This window comes from Oncorhynchus mykiss, chromosome 6, assembly GCF_013265735.2.
Source record: "Oncorhynchus mykiss isolate Arlee chromosome 6, USDA_OmykA_1.1, whole genome shotgun sequence".
Lineage (NCBI taxonomy): Eukaryota > Metazoa > Chordata > Actinopteri > Salmoniformes > Salmonidae > Oncorhynchus > Oncorhynchus mykiss.
Genome location: NC_048570.1, coordinates 82,908,621 through 82,926,467, shown reverse-complemented (window position 1 = coordinate 82,926,467; position 17,847 = coordinate 82,908,621). Strand labels below are relative to the sequence as shown.

The following is a 17,847-nucleotide window of genomic DNA, read 5'->3' as shown; positions in this document are numbered from 1 at the left end:
GATTTACCTCGCTCTGTGGAGACCTTAGGAACCTCAACAGTTAACCAATCACATGAATGGATTAGGCAACTCAGGTGTCTATACTTCAAAAACAAAGTTAGATAAGATGGAAGTTTATGAAGTTGGGCCTTGTAAACAAAAAGGGAGTAATGTAGAGACCTACGGGTCTTAAGCCAAGTCCAGCCAACCTTTTGATACAGGATGATACAGTGATGAGTATTAAAACCTTCCCCTGTAACAAAACAAAGGGTACTACGGTAGATGATATCCAAAGGTTTGAGTGTAGTAGCAGCTGCATAAACAAGAACAGATAAAAAGGTTGACTGAATGATCTGCTTCCTACTGCTTAGAGAAAGGCACCATCTGTTTCTGTAGAAAAAGACAACTTTAAATCTTAGCTTCTTAACCAGTTCATCTATGTTTTTAAAATGTCAAAGACATAAGTATTTATATGCGGGAACACGTTTGATTGGAGAAAAATCTAAAGAGTGAACATGTAGGTCATCTGAAACATTCTGAGAGAGTTTCAAAACAGTATGTATTTAGTTTTCAAGTTTTAAATCAGCAAGGGATTCCTGCATAGCTCTAAAAGCTGACTGTAGTTTAGACACAGCCAGATCAACAGTCAGATCAACAGCCAGATCAACAGCCAGATCAACAGCCAGATCAACAGCCAGATCAACATTCAGATCAACAGCCTGATCAACAGCCAGATCAAACAGTCAGATCAAGTCGGGCAGTAGCAGACATAATACTATCATCTGCATATAGATGAAGTTAACCAGTTTTAACAGACTGACCAATGGTGTGTATATACAGTAAATAGTGAAGAGAGCAGGACCCAAAATCAACCCCTGTGGTACACCTTTACATACTTCAAGAAATTCAGACTTAACCCCATCAATCACAACATCCTGAGTTCTGTCACTAAGATAATCCTGAAACCATGAACAGGAGACAGAGCTCAGGCCTATTGAGGAAAACATATAAAATAGCCTGATCAACAGTATCAAAAGTGTTTGACGGGTCCACAAACAAAGCAGCACATTTCATTGTAGTGTGTAAAGCATTGACAAGATCATTAACTACTAGAGTGGTTGCTGTAATAGTGCTCTGTCCAGGCCTGAACCCTGTGAGGTTTACATTCAAAATTCATTTCTCAGACAAAAAAAGAGCAAAGTTGTACAATTACTAAGGATTCAATAATCTTATCTAGAAAAGGAAGCCTTGAAATGGGGTGATGATTATTAAGATCACTACTATCCCCGTCCTTCTGGAGGGGCAGCACAAGAGCTGATTTACATACGTTTGGAATATTTCCTGATAACAATGTTAAATAAAAAATAGGGGTTATTGAGCCAACAATGATGGGCGCTGCACACTTATACCAGGATCCAATTGGTCGGACTCTGTGGATTCCTTGTTGTCTATTGCATCCATGTGTGTGTCTGTGTGTGTCCATGCGTGCAGGTGTGTGTCAGGGCCATGGTCCCTAAGAGGTTAGGCGCCAGATTCAGGGTCTAATTGTATGAGCAGATGAGTGAGAGGGCTGGGAACTAGGAGAGAGCCTTAGCAGACACGCCTGTCCTCACGACACTGGTGGCTTTCATTGTTCTGACTTACTACCCACGCAACGGCTCCACGTGTTACACTCACATACAGACAGAAATGAAATGCAGGACTGGACCTATAAGACAGACACGTCTTTCAGAAGCCAGACAATTACAAGTGCTGTAAAGGGGCCCTACATTGGGCTATTGGGAAAACTGAATCAGCACTAGAGAGGAGAGGAGAATCAAAGTTATTCTAATCTCTATGGGTAATTCCCTTTACTCCATACAGACAACATGTAAATACAAATACCAGCATGTTATACAAACAAATCATAAAACAGACTTCCAACTCTATGTTGGTCTCCTGTAGAAGCCTAAAGCAGCATGTCCAACATCACAGTCAACTGGCAGATTCAGGTTTCAGTGTGCTCCATCTGTTTTCAGACACTAGCTTACTACATGTTAACTAGCAAGCCTTGTCTGCATGCCAAATGGTACCCTATTTTATAAAGTGCACTACTTTTGACCAGTGTCCCATTTGGGATGCATCCCTTATCCTAAAAAAAGGCCTCACCACTCAGTGGCAGAGCCCAACAGATCTCTGTTATCACCTGGCCCTCAGCAGCGTGTGTGTGTGTGTGTGTGTGTGTGTGTGTGTGTGTGTGTGTGTGTCTGTGTCTGTGTCTGTTTATGTGTGTGTATTAGACACCACTACAACACACTACTATAATCACTATAAATATATATATATATATATATATATATATATATATATATATCAACCTTAGGGCTTTAGAGGGTTGATCCTCATAAAGAGAGGTGACATTCAATTCAGCTGGCTCCAAATAGACACATAGCCAGGCAGACGAACATCCTCAAACTGTCCCATAGCAATGTACTACACACATCTACAATAATATGTACTACACACATCTACAATAATATGTACTATACACATCTATAATAATATGTACTACACACATCTACAATAATATGTACTACACACATCTACAATAATATGTACTACACACATCTACAATAATATGTACTACACACATCTACAGTGCCTTGCGAAAGTATTCGGCCCCCTTGAACTTTGCGACCTTTTGCCACATTTCAGGCTTCAAACATAAAGATATAAAACTGTATTTTTTGTGAAGAATCAACAACAAGTGGGACAAAATCAGGAAGTGGAACGACATTTATTGGATATTTCAAACTTTTTTAACAAATCAAAAACTGAAATATTGGGCGTGCAAAATTATTCAGCCCCTTTACTTTCAGTGCAGCAAACTCTCTCCAGAAGTTCAGTGAGGATCTCTGAATGATCCAATGTTGACCTAAATGACTAATGATGATAAATACAATCCACCTGTGTGTAATCAAGTCTCCGTATAAATGCACCTGCACTGTGATAGTCTCAGAAGTCCGTTAAAAGCGCAGAGAGCATCATGAAGAACAAGGAACACACCAGGCAGGTCCGAGATACTGTTGTGAAGAAGTTTAAAGCCGGATTTGGATACAAAAAGATTTCCCAAGCTTTAAACATCCCAAGGAGCACTGTGCAAGCGATAATTTTGAAATGGAAGGAGTATCAGACCACTGCAAATCTACCAAGACCTGGCCGTCCCTCTAAACTTTCAGCTCATACAAGGAGAAGACTGATCAGAGATGCAGCCAAGAGGCCCATGATCACTCTGGATGAACTGCAGAGATCTACAGCTGAGGTGGGAGACTCTGTCCATAGGACAACAATCAGTCGTATATTGCACAAATCTGGCCTTTATGGAAGAGTGGCAAGAAGAAAGCTATTTCTTAAAGATATCCATAAAAAGTGTCATTTAAAGTTTGCCACAAGCCACCTGGGAGACACACCAAACATGTGGAAGAAGGTTCTCTGGTCAGATGAAACCAAAATTGAACTTTTTGGCAACAATGCAAAACGTTATGTTTGGCGTAAAAGCAACACAGCTGAACACACCATCCCCACTGTCAAACATGGTGGTGGCAGCATCATGGTTTGGGCCTGCTTTTCTTCAGCAGGGACAGGGAAGATGGTGAAAATTGATGGGAAGATGGATGGAGCCAAATACAGGACCATTCTGGAAGAAAACCTGATGGAGTCTGCAAAAGACCTGAGACTTGGACGGAGATTTGTCTTCCAACAAGACAATGATCCAAAACATAAAGCAAAATCTACAATGGAATGGTTCAAAAATAAACATATCCAGGTGTTAGAATGGCCAAGTCAAAGTCCAGACCTGAATCCAATCGAGAATCTGTGGAAAGAACTGAAAACTGCTGTTCACAAATGCTCTCCATCCAACCTCACTGAGCTCGAGCTGTTTTGCAAGGAGGAATGGGAAAAAATGTCAGTCTCTCGATGTGCAAAACTGATAGAGACATACCCCAAGCGACTTACAGCTGTAATCGCAGCAAAAGGTGGCGCTACAAAGTATTAACTTAAGGGGGCTGAATAATTTTGCACGCCCAATTTTTCAGTTTTTGATTTGTTAAAAAAGTTTGAAATATCCAATAAATGTCGTTCCACTTCATGATTGTGTCCCACTTGTTGTTGATTCTTCACAAAAAAATACAGTTTTATATCTTTATGTTTGAAGCCTGAAATGTGCCAAAAGGTCGCAAAGTTCAAGGGGGCCGAATACTTTCGCAAGGCACTGTACAATAGCCACACACCTGTATAGGCTGAAATAGCCAGGAACAAGAGCTTCGAGATGTGACCATCTGTGTGTCCCAAACGGTACCGTTTTCCCTATATAGTGCACTACTTAGTAGTGTAAACTATATTGTGCACTACTTAGTAGTGTAAACTACATAGGGAACGGAGTGTCATTTGGAAGAGAGGCACACCCCCACATAGTTGACAAGGTGCAGACTATATACTGACCATCAATTTGAAAAAACAAAGAAAGTGAGCCACTCTACGGGTGAATCTGGTCTTTGCTTGATTTCTCACATCCTTGTCTCCTTTTCAAAACGCATTGGAGAAGATCTGACCCACTGGGCAAGAACTGGTTGAATCAATGTTGTTTCTACATCATTTCAACCCAAAATTGCAATGTGATGACGTTGAATCAAACTGATTGGATTTGTAAAAAATCATGAATGAAGGGAATTTCATCATTTTTTCACCCAACTTTTAACCTAAATACACTGAGTGAATTTGAACATTGAATTCACGTTAGTTGACAACTCAACCAAATGTAAATCAGAACTAGACGTTGAACTGACATCTGTGCCCAGGGTGGAGGTTCTCCCCTCAGACCTTCTCCTCCAACATGCTTTGAGAAGGAGGTGAGAACATCAGACTCAAAGAATTAAGGAAATACAACTGAGATGCACCCTTCATCACTCCCAATCATTTTTAACAGAACCAACGTTCTGGAACCCAGGGCCTTTTTCAGGGTTGAACAAGCAACCTTCAAATAAAATATCACATAAGTGAAGGTTTGCTCACACTTTACATTACGTTTTACGACTCCACAGTGGGTGGCCTCATCATCCAATTAGCGGGCCCTACCCACAATTTCGGAAACACTGTGCCATATCAAATTGAATCAAACTTTTATTTAAATGCCACCATGTGAATGGTACAGTACCTGTGCAGTCGAGTAGAGCAGAGAGAGAGCTAGCCCAGTCTCCCAGAGCAGGAACAGGAGTGGTTTCATCTTAGCTCCGCGATTAAACGTGCTGTTATGTGTTGGTGAGGTGCAGCCTGGGATAGGGAGCACATGTTTCAGTCAGTGTCAAGACAGGGGAGAGAAAAGCAAAAACCCAGAAGGTGCACCGCTCTACCCATCAAATCAAAATATTATTATGGCCAGTCTAATACTTACACAATACAGTGATGTTGCAAAAACATGTGTGAAAATACAGGAATAGGCGATCAGCTGTCACCGATGATAAAGTTAAATTGTATAAATTAGCCTAAATAGAAGGAATCAGATTGAGATTGAATGTATAGCCTATAAAAAAAATAGAGATATTGGCATCTGTGCGTCTGTAAACTACTATGAATGACACTAGGTAGGTAGTTTCTTTGGGTATCAGGGTTCAATATTGCATGAATGTGATTATAACGATGTACTGAAAATATGTTGGATAACTGACACATGTAACAGCACAACCGCTACATGGATGGAATCCTAGGAGAAGCACTTCCCTCCGCTGGAAATAGCGTTGGCCAATTAATGATATCTAGCAAATTCATTCTACTTGTCAGATAGGCTCCCGCTTTCTCGAAAGTTCATTCTAGACAGTGAAGGATGCTCCCGCAGGGTAAGGGTAGATCTAATGGCACAGTTCAGCGATGTCTACGGCAGTATAGCAGGTAGTTCACGTGTCTATAAAACGTATTTAAAATAATAACGATATTGACAACAGAAAATGACAGAAAATGTCTACCGTGTCAAAAAGATGACGCGGCGCATTTCTACATGTAAACGGTGTTCTGTAAACATAAAATGCCAGAACAACAACAATATTTAGGCTGAAATAATCAACTTGCACTTGGTTAAACTGATTCTGTGGCGCGATAGAGACCATTCACAGGCACCAAATATTTCAGACATTTGGACAGAATGACAGTACGATGGCACAGATATATAATGTTACCTTCTTTCGGAAGAATGCGCTGCGCTCATGTACAGATCAACATATCCCACTGATTCCTCAAACCTGATTTCCACCCGGCGCGACACTCCCCGATTTCAGAACCGCAACCAAAACTCGCAGTCAAATATGATGTATCAAATCGATACACAACTTATTCGCACACAACAACTAAATATTCCGTTGTGCTGTGGCCTACTACGGAGTCACAATAAAAGTCTGAATTCTCTCCCTCTTTCTCTCGCTCTAAATGTAGCGCGACTGGGAAGTAGCGATATGGAGCTCAAATAATGACCGGACAAAGTTAGAGCGCTGCGCAGCTGATTGCCGCCCTCGTCCCATCGCCAATATGGATTTGAGAATCGGCTACAGGAGAATAGGGGTACGTGATTATGTTGATTTGTTCGAGCTTCACGTTTATTCAGTAGATTTCAACATCGTTATCATCATCATGATGATCATAATATTCATCTTCGTCACATTAATAATAACTATAATAACAACAATCATCCTCCTCACCATCATCATCATTCAGATCATTATCCTAATAATCATCATGATCATCATACTCATGATTTTCATCATCATCATCATAAACAATCATCATGCAGTCATCATCATCTCATTTATTACAAGGGGCAAACAGTAAAGAATGAAGATAATGGCAATATTATCAGTACACCAGTTTCCAACAGTATGAACTGTAACTAGTTCCATAGGTCTTTTTTCTTGCGTACCCCAGCCACATTTTCATTCTGAAACTAATACAACGTTTCAAGACCTCCCTAATAAACTTGTGTGCCACTGTCACACTGTGATTTTGGGCCTTTAATCAACCCAGATAGGCAAACTCCAGCACAGTTTTGTCTACATCTAAAATGACACCCTATCTCCTATATAGAACACCACGTTTGACCAGAGCCCTATGAGCCTTGGCTAAAAGTAGTAGCGAATAGGGTGCCATTTTGGACTCATATTATGCTGTTGCTGTCACCGCTGCTCACTCGCCTGGCCCTAATACAGGCACTGTAGAGAAGTGGTGTATTACAGCTATCACTCACCATGCTCTGTGGTGTGGCAGATCAAAGTGGCTATTACAACATGCTGGGGAGGTTCTCCTTTATTATGAGGTGAGGAATAGATGTTGGCAAAGCATAGGGGAGATACAGGGGGAGATACAGGGGGAGATACAGGGGGAGATACAGGGGGAGATACAGGGGGAGATAGGGCAGTGAGAGGGGGAGGGAGAGATGAGAGAATGAGACGAGTGAGGGCAGTGAGAGGGGGAGGGAGAGATGAGAGAGTGAGACGAGTGAGGGCAGTGAGAGGGGGAGGGAGAGATGAGAGTGAAACGAGTGAGGGCAGTGAGAGGGGGAGGGAGAGATGAGCGAGTGAGACGAGTGAGGGCAGTGAGAGGGGAGGGAGAGATGAGAGAGTGAGACTAGTGAGGTCATTGAGAGGGAGAGATGAGCGAGTGAGACGAGTGAGGGCAGTGTGAGGGGAGGGAGAGATGAGAGAGTGAGACTAGTGAGGGCAGTGAGAGGGGGAGGGAGAGATGAGAGAGTGAGACGAGTGAGGGCAGTGAGAGGAGTGAGGGAGAGATGAGAGTGAGACGAGTGAGGGCAGTGAGAGGGGAGGGAGAGATGAGAGAGTGAGGCGAGTGAGGGCAGTGAGAGGGAGAGATGAGAGATGAGCGAGTGAGACGAGTGAGGGCAGTGAGAGGGGGAGGGAGAGATGAGCGAGTGAGGGCAGTGAGAGGGGGAGGGAGAGATGAGAGTGAGGCGAGTGAGGGCATTGAGAGGGGGAGGGAGAGATGAGAGAGTGAGACAAGTGAGGGCAGTGAGAGGGGGAGGGAGAGATGAGAGAGTGAGACGAGTGAGGGCATTGAGCGGGGGAGGGAGAGATGAGAGAGGGAGACGAGTGAGGGCAGTGAGAGGGGGAGGGAGAGATGAGAGAGTGAGACGAGTGAGGGCAGTGAGAGGGGGAGGGAGAGATGATCGAGTGAGGGCAGTGAGCGGGGGAGGGAGAGATGAGCGAGTGAGGGCATTGAGAGGGGGAGGGAGAGATGAGAGTGTGAGACGAGTGAGGGCATTGAGAGGGGGAGGGAGAGATGAGCGAGTGAGACGAGTGAGGGCAGTGTGAGGGGGAGGGAGAGATGAGCGAGTGAGACGAGTGAGGGCAGTGAGAGGGGGAGGGAGAGATGAGAGTGAGACGAGTGAGGGCAGTGAGAGGGGGAGGGAGAGATGAGAGTGAGACGAGTGAGGGCAGTGAGAGGGGGAGGGAGAGATGAGTTAGGGCAGTGAGATGGGAGGGAGAGATGAGAGAGTGAGACGAGTGAGGGCAGTGAGATGGGAGGGAGAGATGAGAGAGTGAGATGAGTTAGGGCAGTGAGATGGGAGGGAGAGATGAGAGAGTGAGACGAGTGAGGGCAGTGAGATGGGAGGGAGAGATGAGAGAGAGGGCTTTGGACATGGATGAACTACAAACTCACTTGACTTTCAACCAATGATCCTATTGTCTTTGTAACTCTGGTGTGCTTACCTGTAAACTCACAGCTAGGATAGATAGGGGGATGGATGGATGGACAGACAGATGGATCAAATTGATTGGTAGGTGGATGGATGAATGGATGATTCCACCCCCTGCGCAACCCAATTGAATGCCTGGGTACAGTACAGTACAGGTTCCCCTTTAGTATTGACCATAGGCATCACAGTCAGGAGGTAGTCAGCTTGCCAGTAATTGAGAGGTCAGGAAAAAAGGCAGAGGCAGAATTGGGGGCTTTTGACTGAACTAGGACATTACAGACCCTCTGTTCCTATATTGTATTGGGCTTGCCACAGTTTTTGTGGTATGCTTTTCTAGTTTTTGTGCGAGTCATTCTACTAAGATCACAGCCGGTGCAGGGGGACAATCTGAAACACACTTTCTCCTTTACACTCGATTGCTGCAGGGCTATTTTCTGGAGATTTGTCTCCCTCTGCTGTTTGATTAACCAAATTACCCAGATTTGTCCCACTGTCAAATTATTGTCAAGTGGGACTGTGACTGTTCTCATCCTGTCACAATCTCATAGAAATGATAATGAATGCATAGGTACTATGTCATTGTTTATTGAGTACCGTGGTGTAAGATGTTCAGCAGTGTTTGGAGCTCGAGGCCAGACACATAGTGGGCACACAGTATGTAATGATCAAACACATTTCACCGATCTCTTGTCCATTATTACAACGACCAACTAATATTGTTTAGAATCGTTATGTTGTGCTCGGTATATGATTAGCTGCGCCACAAAGTTACCACATCAAACTCACCCCAACCCTCATGCTCCTACAGAGCACCACCCGAATACCAGACTTTTATTAAACAGCCATGACAGAATGGAAGTGACATAATCAAATAATGAAAAACACAGATACTATAAAAGTAAAAATAGTGATATAAATTCTAATTTGAGTTAGTTTATGCAGTTGTGAAATTGGCTAGGTCCATGTTTTCTACAAAAGATAAGAAAAGTTGCCAGATACCATACAATTGAATTGCAGATCATTTTAAGGAATAGTGCCTTTTCTCTAGCTTGAGATGACCATGACTTCCTTTATCCAATGGCTGACAGTGGTTAGAGCGTTGGACTAGTAACCGGAAGGTTGCAAGGTCAAATCCACGAGCTGACAAGGTACAAATCTGTCATTCTGCTTCTGAACAGGCAGTTAACCCACTGTTCCAAGGCCGTCATTGTAAATAAGAATTTGTTCTTAACTGACTTGCCTAGTTAAATAAAGGTGAAATATAAAAAGATATACCTGTCCAGAGGGGAATCCTGTGGTGCCACTCCCAATAATACATCAAAGCAGTGGCCCATTGGTGCAGTTAAAGATGAGGGAGGTTATACCTTTTTTTATGAACAAGGCCTTATTTCTATTACAACATATTGGATGACTGTTATTCATATTCCATTCACCCAGTTCAATGTAACATCGATAGGTTCAGGCGACTACATGATACTGTTATCTTCCCCATAAGCATCATGAGGTTGCTACAACCTAGCCTGAATCAAAGTTAACAGGTCGATAGTATTTTGAGTAATCTAGGTGACAGACAGCGACACATTCAATACTGGCTTTCACACTCTTGCCTGCATCTAGCTGATCTAGGGTGTAAGCATTAGTCTAACAGTTGCAAACGAGAGTTTCTATTGGACAAATTCAGATATGTTTATCCGGTTTCATCCTGTTTGCTTCCGTTTAAGAATCGTTTTTCAAAATAATTGGCGCAATGAATACCCTGATTACACGCAAACAAAGTCCACTTTCATAGCAGCCACATACAAACAGTTCATTGTATACAGTGGGGCAAAAAAGTATTTAGTCAGCCACCAATTGTGCAAGTTCTCCCACTTAAAAAGATGAGAGAGGCCTGTAATTTTCATCATAGGTACACTTCAACTATGACAGACAAAATGAGAAAAAAAATCCAGAAAATCACATTGTAGGAATTTTAATGAATTTATTTGCAAATTAATGGTGGAAAATAAGTATTTGGTCAATAACAAAAGTTTATCTCAATACTTTGTTATATACCCTTTGTTGGCAATGACAGAGGTCAAACGTTTTCTCTAAGTCTTCACAAGGTTTTCACACACTGTTGCTGGTATTTTGGCCCATTCCTCCATGCAGATCTCCTCTAGAGCAGTGATGTTTTGGGGCTGTTGCTGGGCAACACGGACTTTCAACTCCCTCCAAAGATTTTCTATGGGGTTGAGATCTGGAAACTGGCTAGGCCACTCCAGGACCTTGAAATGCTTCTTACGAAGCCACTCCTTCGTTGCCCGGGCAGTGTGTTTGGGATCATCGTCATGCTGAAAGACCCAGCCACGTTTCATCTTCAATGCCCTTGCTGATGGAAGGAGGTTTTCACTCAAAATCTCACGATACATGGCCCCATTCATTCTTTCCTTTACACGGATCAGTCGTCCTGGTCCCTTTGCAGAAAAACAGCCCCAAAGCATGATGTTTCCAACCCCATGCTTCACATTAGGTATGGTGTTCTTTGGATGCAACTAAGCATTCTTTGTCCTCCAAACACGACGAGTTGAGTTTTTACCAAAAAAGTTATATTTTGGTTTCATTTAACCATATGACATTCTCCCAATCTTCTTCTGGATCATCCAAATGCTCTCTAGCAAACTTCAGACGTGCCTGGACATGTACTGGCTTAAGCAGGGGGACACGTCTGGCACTGCAGGATTTGAGTCCCTGGCGGCGTAGCGTGGTACTGATGGTAGGCTTTGTTACTTTGGTCCCAGGTCTCTGCAGGTCATTCACTAGGTCCCCCCGTGTGGTTCTGGGATTTTTGCTCACCGTTCTTGTGATCATTTTGACCCCACGGGGTGAGATCTTGCGTGGAGCCCCAGATCGAGGGAGATTATCAGTGGTCTTGTATGTCTTCCATTTCCTAATAATTGCTCCCACAGTTGATTTCTTCAAACCAAGCTGCTTACCTATTGCAGACTCAGTCTTCCCAGCCTGGTGCAGGTCTACAATTTTGTTTCTGGTGTCCTTTGACAGCTCTTTGGTCTTGGCCATAGTGGAGTTTGGAGTGTGACTGTTTGAGGTTGTGGACAGTGTCTTTTATACTGATAACAAGTTCAAACAGGTGCCAGTAATACAGGTAACGAGTGGAGGACTGTGGAGCCTCTTAAAGAAGAAGTTACAGGTCTGTGAGAGCCCAACATTTTGCTTGTTTGTGGGTGACCAAATACTTATTCTCCACCATAATTTGCAAGTAAATTAATTAAAAATCCTACAATGTGGTTTTCTGGATTTTTTTTCTCATTTTGTCTGTCATAGTTGAAGTGTACCTATGATGAAAATTACAGGCCTCTCTCATCTTTTTAAGTGGGAGAACTTGCACAATTGGTGGCTGACTAAATACTTTTTTGCCCCACTGTATATATAATTCCTTCTCGCATCTATCTACATGCTCTCCTCGCACTTTTTCCCTTCCCTTGTGGACTTTACATCAGCTGTCTGTGACCAGGCAAAAAAAACTCCCGCTAACCGCTACACACACCCTACATCCATGCCATGTCATAGTCAACGTAGCTCCACTACAATCATGCTGTACAGTGTACAGTCAGCAGCAAGCAGTTTAGCTGTTACACCCCGGTGCAGTACAGTGTACAGTTTAGCCGTTACACCCCGGTGCAGTACAGTGTACAGTTTAGCCGTTACACCCCGGTGCAGTACAGTGTATAGTTTAGCCGTTACACCCCGGTGCAGTACAGTGTACAGTTTAGCCGTGACAACCTGGTGCAGTACAGTGTACAGTTTAGCCGTTACACCCCGGTGCAGTACAGTGTACAGTTTAGCCGTTACACCCCGGTGCAGTACAGTGTACAGTTTAGCCGTTACACCCCGGTGCAGTACAGTGTACAGTTTAGCCGTTACACCCCGGTGCAGTACAGTGTATAGTTTAGCCGTTACACCCCGGTGCAGTACAGTGTACAGTTTAGCCGTGACAACCTGGTGCAGTACAGTGTACAGTTTAGCCGTGACAACCTGGTGCAGTACAGTGTACAGTTTAGCCGTTACACCCCGGTGCAGTACAGTGTACAGTTTAGCCGTTACACCCCGGTGCAGTACAGTGTACAGTTTAGCCGTTACACCCCGGTGCAGTACAGTGTACAGTTTAGCTGTTACACCCTGGTGCAGTACAGTGTACAGTTTAGCCGTTACACCCCGGTGCAGTACAGTGTACAGTTTAGCCGTTACACCCCGGTGCAGTACAGTGTACAGTTTAGCCGTTACACCCCGGTGCTGTACAGTGTACAGTCAGCAGCAAGCAGTTTAGCTGTTACACCCCGGTGCAGTACAGTGTACAGTTTAGCCGTTACACCCCGGTGCTGTACAGTGTACAGTCAGCAGCAAGCAGTTTAGCTGTTACACCCCGGTGCAGTACAGTGTACAGTTTAGCCGTTACACCCCGGTGCAGTACAGTGTACAGTTTAGCCGTGACAACCTGGTGCAGCACAGTGTACAGTTTAGCCGTTACACCCCGGTGCAGTACAGTGTACAGTTTAGCCGTGACACCCTGGTGCAGTACAGTGTATAGTTTAGCCGTGACACCCTGGTGCAGTACAGTGTATAGTTTAGCCGTTACACCCCGGTGCAGTACAGTGTACAATTTTTTTCAAAACTGTTCAAATATAGTCTTTCTCTTTGAGTCAACAACTCAACACATTTTGTGCACTGCAGTGATAGCTAGCTGTAGTTTTTGCTTTCAGTACTAGATTAATTCTGTGATCCTTTCATATGGTCGACAACATGTCATTTTATTCTGCAAGATGCCTGACCGGTTTGGAGGACCTCCTCCGGGAAGTTGTCATAACTACTGTGTAAGTCTATAGAACGGGGTGAGAACCATGAGCCTACTAGCTTTTGTATTGAAGTCAATGTACCCAGAGGACAGAAGCTAGCGGTCTGCTACCATGGTGTTACCCTACAGAGTGCTGCTGAGGATTCTGTAGACCTTCATTGAAACAGTGTTTTTAATGAATTATTTGGTGACGTGAATAAATATTTAGTATAGTCTTATCTAAAAAGAATGACTTTTTAAATATATTTTTATGTAATGAACTGTGGAGGATGGTCCTCCCCTTCCTCTTCTGAGGAGTCTCCACTGCAACAAAGGCAGAAGGTTTCCAGGACCTTGGAAAACATCTCAGAAATGGACTTACAGAAATCAATACATTTCATGTATGTCCGAAGCATGTGAAATAAGGCAGCAGGAGCCTGCTTTAATACATAGGTCACAAGTTTAGACCATTTCTGGTCTAAACTTGGATCATCTTGCCTTTGACCAATGCAGCCGAAGGACTATTTTAAATTGTATTATAGCATGTCTCAGACATATGAAGAAGAAGAATGTATCCCTGAAGCATACTCTGCCAAATTTCATCTGAAATTCCTAAATCCTCTTCCACTGGTCTGTCTGTCTGTTTAACAGGGGTTCACATCCTTTAGAGAGGAGTACCTCAAAATCCCTTCTGTAAGAAGTATAATTTCAGCACCCGTCCTGATGCTCACTAGAAGATGGCGGAGTCCATTGAGGGCATGGACCGCTCCATGAGCTCCGTTGAGATGATGACTGTTCTTCCTAGTCTGTGATTGTGGCTACTTCCTCCTTTATTAGTTATAGCTTATACAGTGCTTTTGTCCAGCCCATGAGTGTGAAAATATTGCATGTTTCATTGTCACATGTTCCATGATGCGGATGCTACAGTAACTATACAACTGGGCTTGTGTATCATCAGATCCAAGACTGACCCAAAATGTAACTGTCCGTCCATAGCATCAACATCGTAGTTGAGGGGCCATGGCTGGTGGATAAATTGAGAGAAAGTGGCAGAGAAGAAACCAAGGTCATAGTGTACTGCAGATTTGTTGAGTCCAGGGGAACCTACACCCTTTTTGAGGCACTGAAATGTTGTGTTATGCAGCATGCAGTACAGTATATCCACTGTCGTAACTATAAATGATGCAATTGGCAATTCCTTCATGTAAAAAAAAGGCATGTAGGAATGAATTATTAACAAATCAGTACCAATATTACTTGTCTTTGATGGCTGCAGGACCATTAAACTGGTCACAGAAGTTTACTTCTGCCTTCGGGAAGCACTGGAACCTTATGCCTAGAGAAACTCAGTGCATAGACACAAGAATGGTGGAGATGTTTCACAGCCAGACAGACCCAGAGACCTAAGAGCACATTCTGTCAGACTTCACTTCAGGCAATGGCCACATCAGGTGTGTGGTGGACACAGTGGCATTCGGCATGGGCATCCAGGTGGACGACATCAGACGCATTTGGGGGCTTCCAGTGACTTCCTTTCCTACTGGCAGGAAGTTGGGAGGGACCACAAGGAAGGATGTTTCCCTCGGTGAGGAAGGAGATCCTGTCCTTTGGTCAAGGACAAGGGCACGACTCAGTCCCACAACAAGAGTGTTCTCCTTTTGTTCAACACGGCGGCTCAAGTGTTCCCCAGAGCATCAATCTGGGTGCCAAGGGGCCCTATCCAGTCACTTCTAGCTGACATTGGCTCAGATTACTTTACCACAAGGTTTGTCAGTTATTCCAACGCTGGGCATTACATGGGGCTGCAAGACACAACTACGCACAGAGATAAGTTCCTACCAGACAATTGAAACTGGCTGCATTTTTTGAAGATGACGAAACTGATCTGTCTAACAGGCATCGTTTCATGCCCAAATCCGTCTGGGAACCTCGGTTCAACAAACTACCTCCTGTCATCCTTTGCCTGATTCAAATCGGATAAAGATTCCATATCCAGACTGCCTGTCTTGACAAAGAAACATCACACTCAGGCTGTATAAAGGGTTATACTTTGCACAAAGTGAAAGCAGCATTTTAGAAACAAGTTTACCATCTGCATGTCTGCTGTTAGAGGTGTTCAATGGTTACACCATAAAGGAGATAAACACTCCAAATAGACATAATGGGACAACAGCTGGGATAGTGAAGACAGACAAGAAGGAATGTCAAGCATCATTTCTTTTCCTTTTTCAACAGTTTAACCCTTTCTTTCTGACTGAAGAATGTGCTGCATGGCAGCCACTCCCTCCAGCATTGAGGTCTCGAACCACCTTCTCCTCTGAGTTCAAGTGTTATTGTCAATATGCACAGGAACAGTGAAATGCATAAGAATAGAGCCAACCATCTCAATTTCAGTTTAGATGTTTTTCTTGGTCCTGTGCAGACTTTGTAAATCAAACAAATACACGTGTGAACACCAAAATATGTTTTTTTGTTTCAACTTTTGTTAGAATAAATAGTGAATGATTTATAAACTGTATATCATTCATTACCTGAGGGGAATAAGAAATCCTGAAGATCATATTGTGTTAATCATAACCCTATGCACCAGAGAGACATTAACCTCAAAACACAGGCAAGTGGTTCTCCCTTGGCCTGTCTCCCGGCAACGTTCTTTGGCCTGTTTGTAGGTTCTTAGCATGTTCCCCAATTTACGTCTGAACTTCTCAGTTCTTCTCAGGGTAACCGTGATCCGCAAAGATCCCCACCATCTTCTTGTAGAAGGCATTTGGAGGGACCTTGAGAGCCAGCATGTTGAGTCAAGTGAGTTTGAGAGTTGGAGGGACGCATTAGAGCTAGGAGTCAGGAGAGTTTGGGACACAGAGGCAGCTTACCAGCATTCTTATCTAACCAGTGACAAATGACAGTAATCAGATTTCATGTATTTATATTGTACAAGTGCTTGATTATTTATTGCATGAAGCACTTTCAGTGTTTACAACATTGAGACCCTTTTGGAAATAGGCCCCTACCTTACAAGACGTGTTGTGTGAAGTTTGCTCTGCTGAACTTGATATCTTGACATTTGCTGTGCCTGAGCTACATTACTGAAGAATTGAATATTGAATGTTACACTGAAATTATTATATCAGCCTTTTGTATTAAAAACACTGAACCTGCCATTCTAAGCCCGCCAGCCCCTACAGCTTGTGTACTATTTTAAACATCTTTGTAATAAAATATATATTTTGTGATAATCCTGTGTTGTGTGATTCCATTACCAGCATCCAGGTGTGGTCTCCACTGATCCTGCCCTATCATAAAACCTGTGGATGTTACAATGTTCTATTCAGATTTTTGCATATGTCACAACAGAGAGAAAGAGGAAAGAGGGTTTACTCCGCCCAAAATCTGTCCACAAAGGAGGTCAATGAGAGGGTCGAATTTGGTCAGCAAAAAATGCAATTGCTAATTTGCTACATGAGGCTTCTTTGATCGAATAAAAGTTTCGTTATGTTTAGGTTGTTACGAATGCACTGATATAAGTGGACGCATGTGGAATTTCGGCAACTTTGAAAAAAACATTTTATATTAGAGTTGTGCCCGTTGTTCACACACATATCTGCCCTCTCATTGGCTAGAATGGTCCCACCTGATCTCGCCTGCCTTCCATCTTTGAGGACATGCGTTAGAGTGGTCACTCGACTATGTTGTCAGTATAATGAATAATAGTTGGTTACAAGCATCCGACAGTGGCGTCTAAATAATTACGCTTTTGTACAATTACATAAATACCTTTGCTGGTTGTCTCCATGTCCGCACAATTACCAAACACAAGTTATTCAGGATAGGCCTACTTACAATTAACACATTAACAGAACACAGAGACTGAATAGAAGCCCTGTCAGCTGTGAATCGTCGGATTTGATTATGCTGAGCCGTGGGGCATCGGTCTATGGCCCATGACTTGAACGGGAAAAAGCGGTGAAGGAGGAGCGCCTTTCTCAAATGGAGCAGTAATCTGCGCCGATCGGCCATGATGTCAAAATGAAGGCAGCATGGTGCATCTTCCAGAGACATACAACATATTTTTTCCGTAAAATATACGTTTGAATTTTCAAACTAGTTTTCATTGGGAAGGCACGTAAAGCATTTTTATCAAAACGAATCACTTTTGCATGTGAAAACACAGAATCCTACTCATAATTATGTCACTTTTTTAGATGACCGTGGGATTTGAACTGGGCGCCTGGCTCACGCCCAGGAGTCAGCTCGGTTCCAAAACTAATGCAATCAACTTTCACTCGATACACAACACGCCATCCCG

At 43.3% G+C, this 17,847-nt stretch overlaps 1 protein-coding gene across 3 annotated transcripts in view; it reads right to left on the bottom strand.

Moving 5' to 3' along the window:
* LOC110506865 (ADAMTS-like protein 3) overlaps positions 1-6,520 on the bottom strand; it is a 249,991-nt gene extending 243,471 nt beyond the window's left edge. For all 3 annotated transcript variants that reach the window (XM_036981198.1, XM_036981199.1, XM_036981200.1), the window contains exons 1-2: positions 6,189-6,520; positions 5,174-5,289 (exon numbers count right to left, since the gene is read on the bottom strand). In XM_036981198.1, the coding sequence (XP_036837093.1) occupies positions 5,174-5,242 (69 nt within the window). In that variant the 5' untranslated portion in view covers positions 5,243-5,289; positions 6,189-6,520. The remainder of the gene's footprint in view (positions 1-5,173; positions 5,290-6,188) is intronic.
* Positions 6,521-17,847: the final 11,327 nt, after the last annotated feature.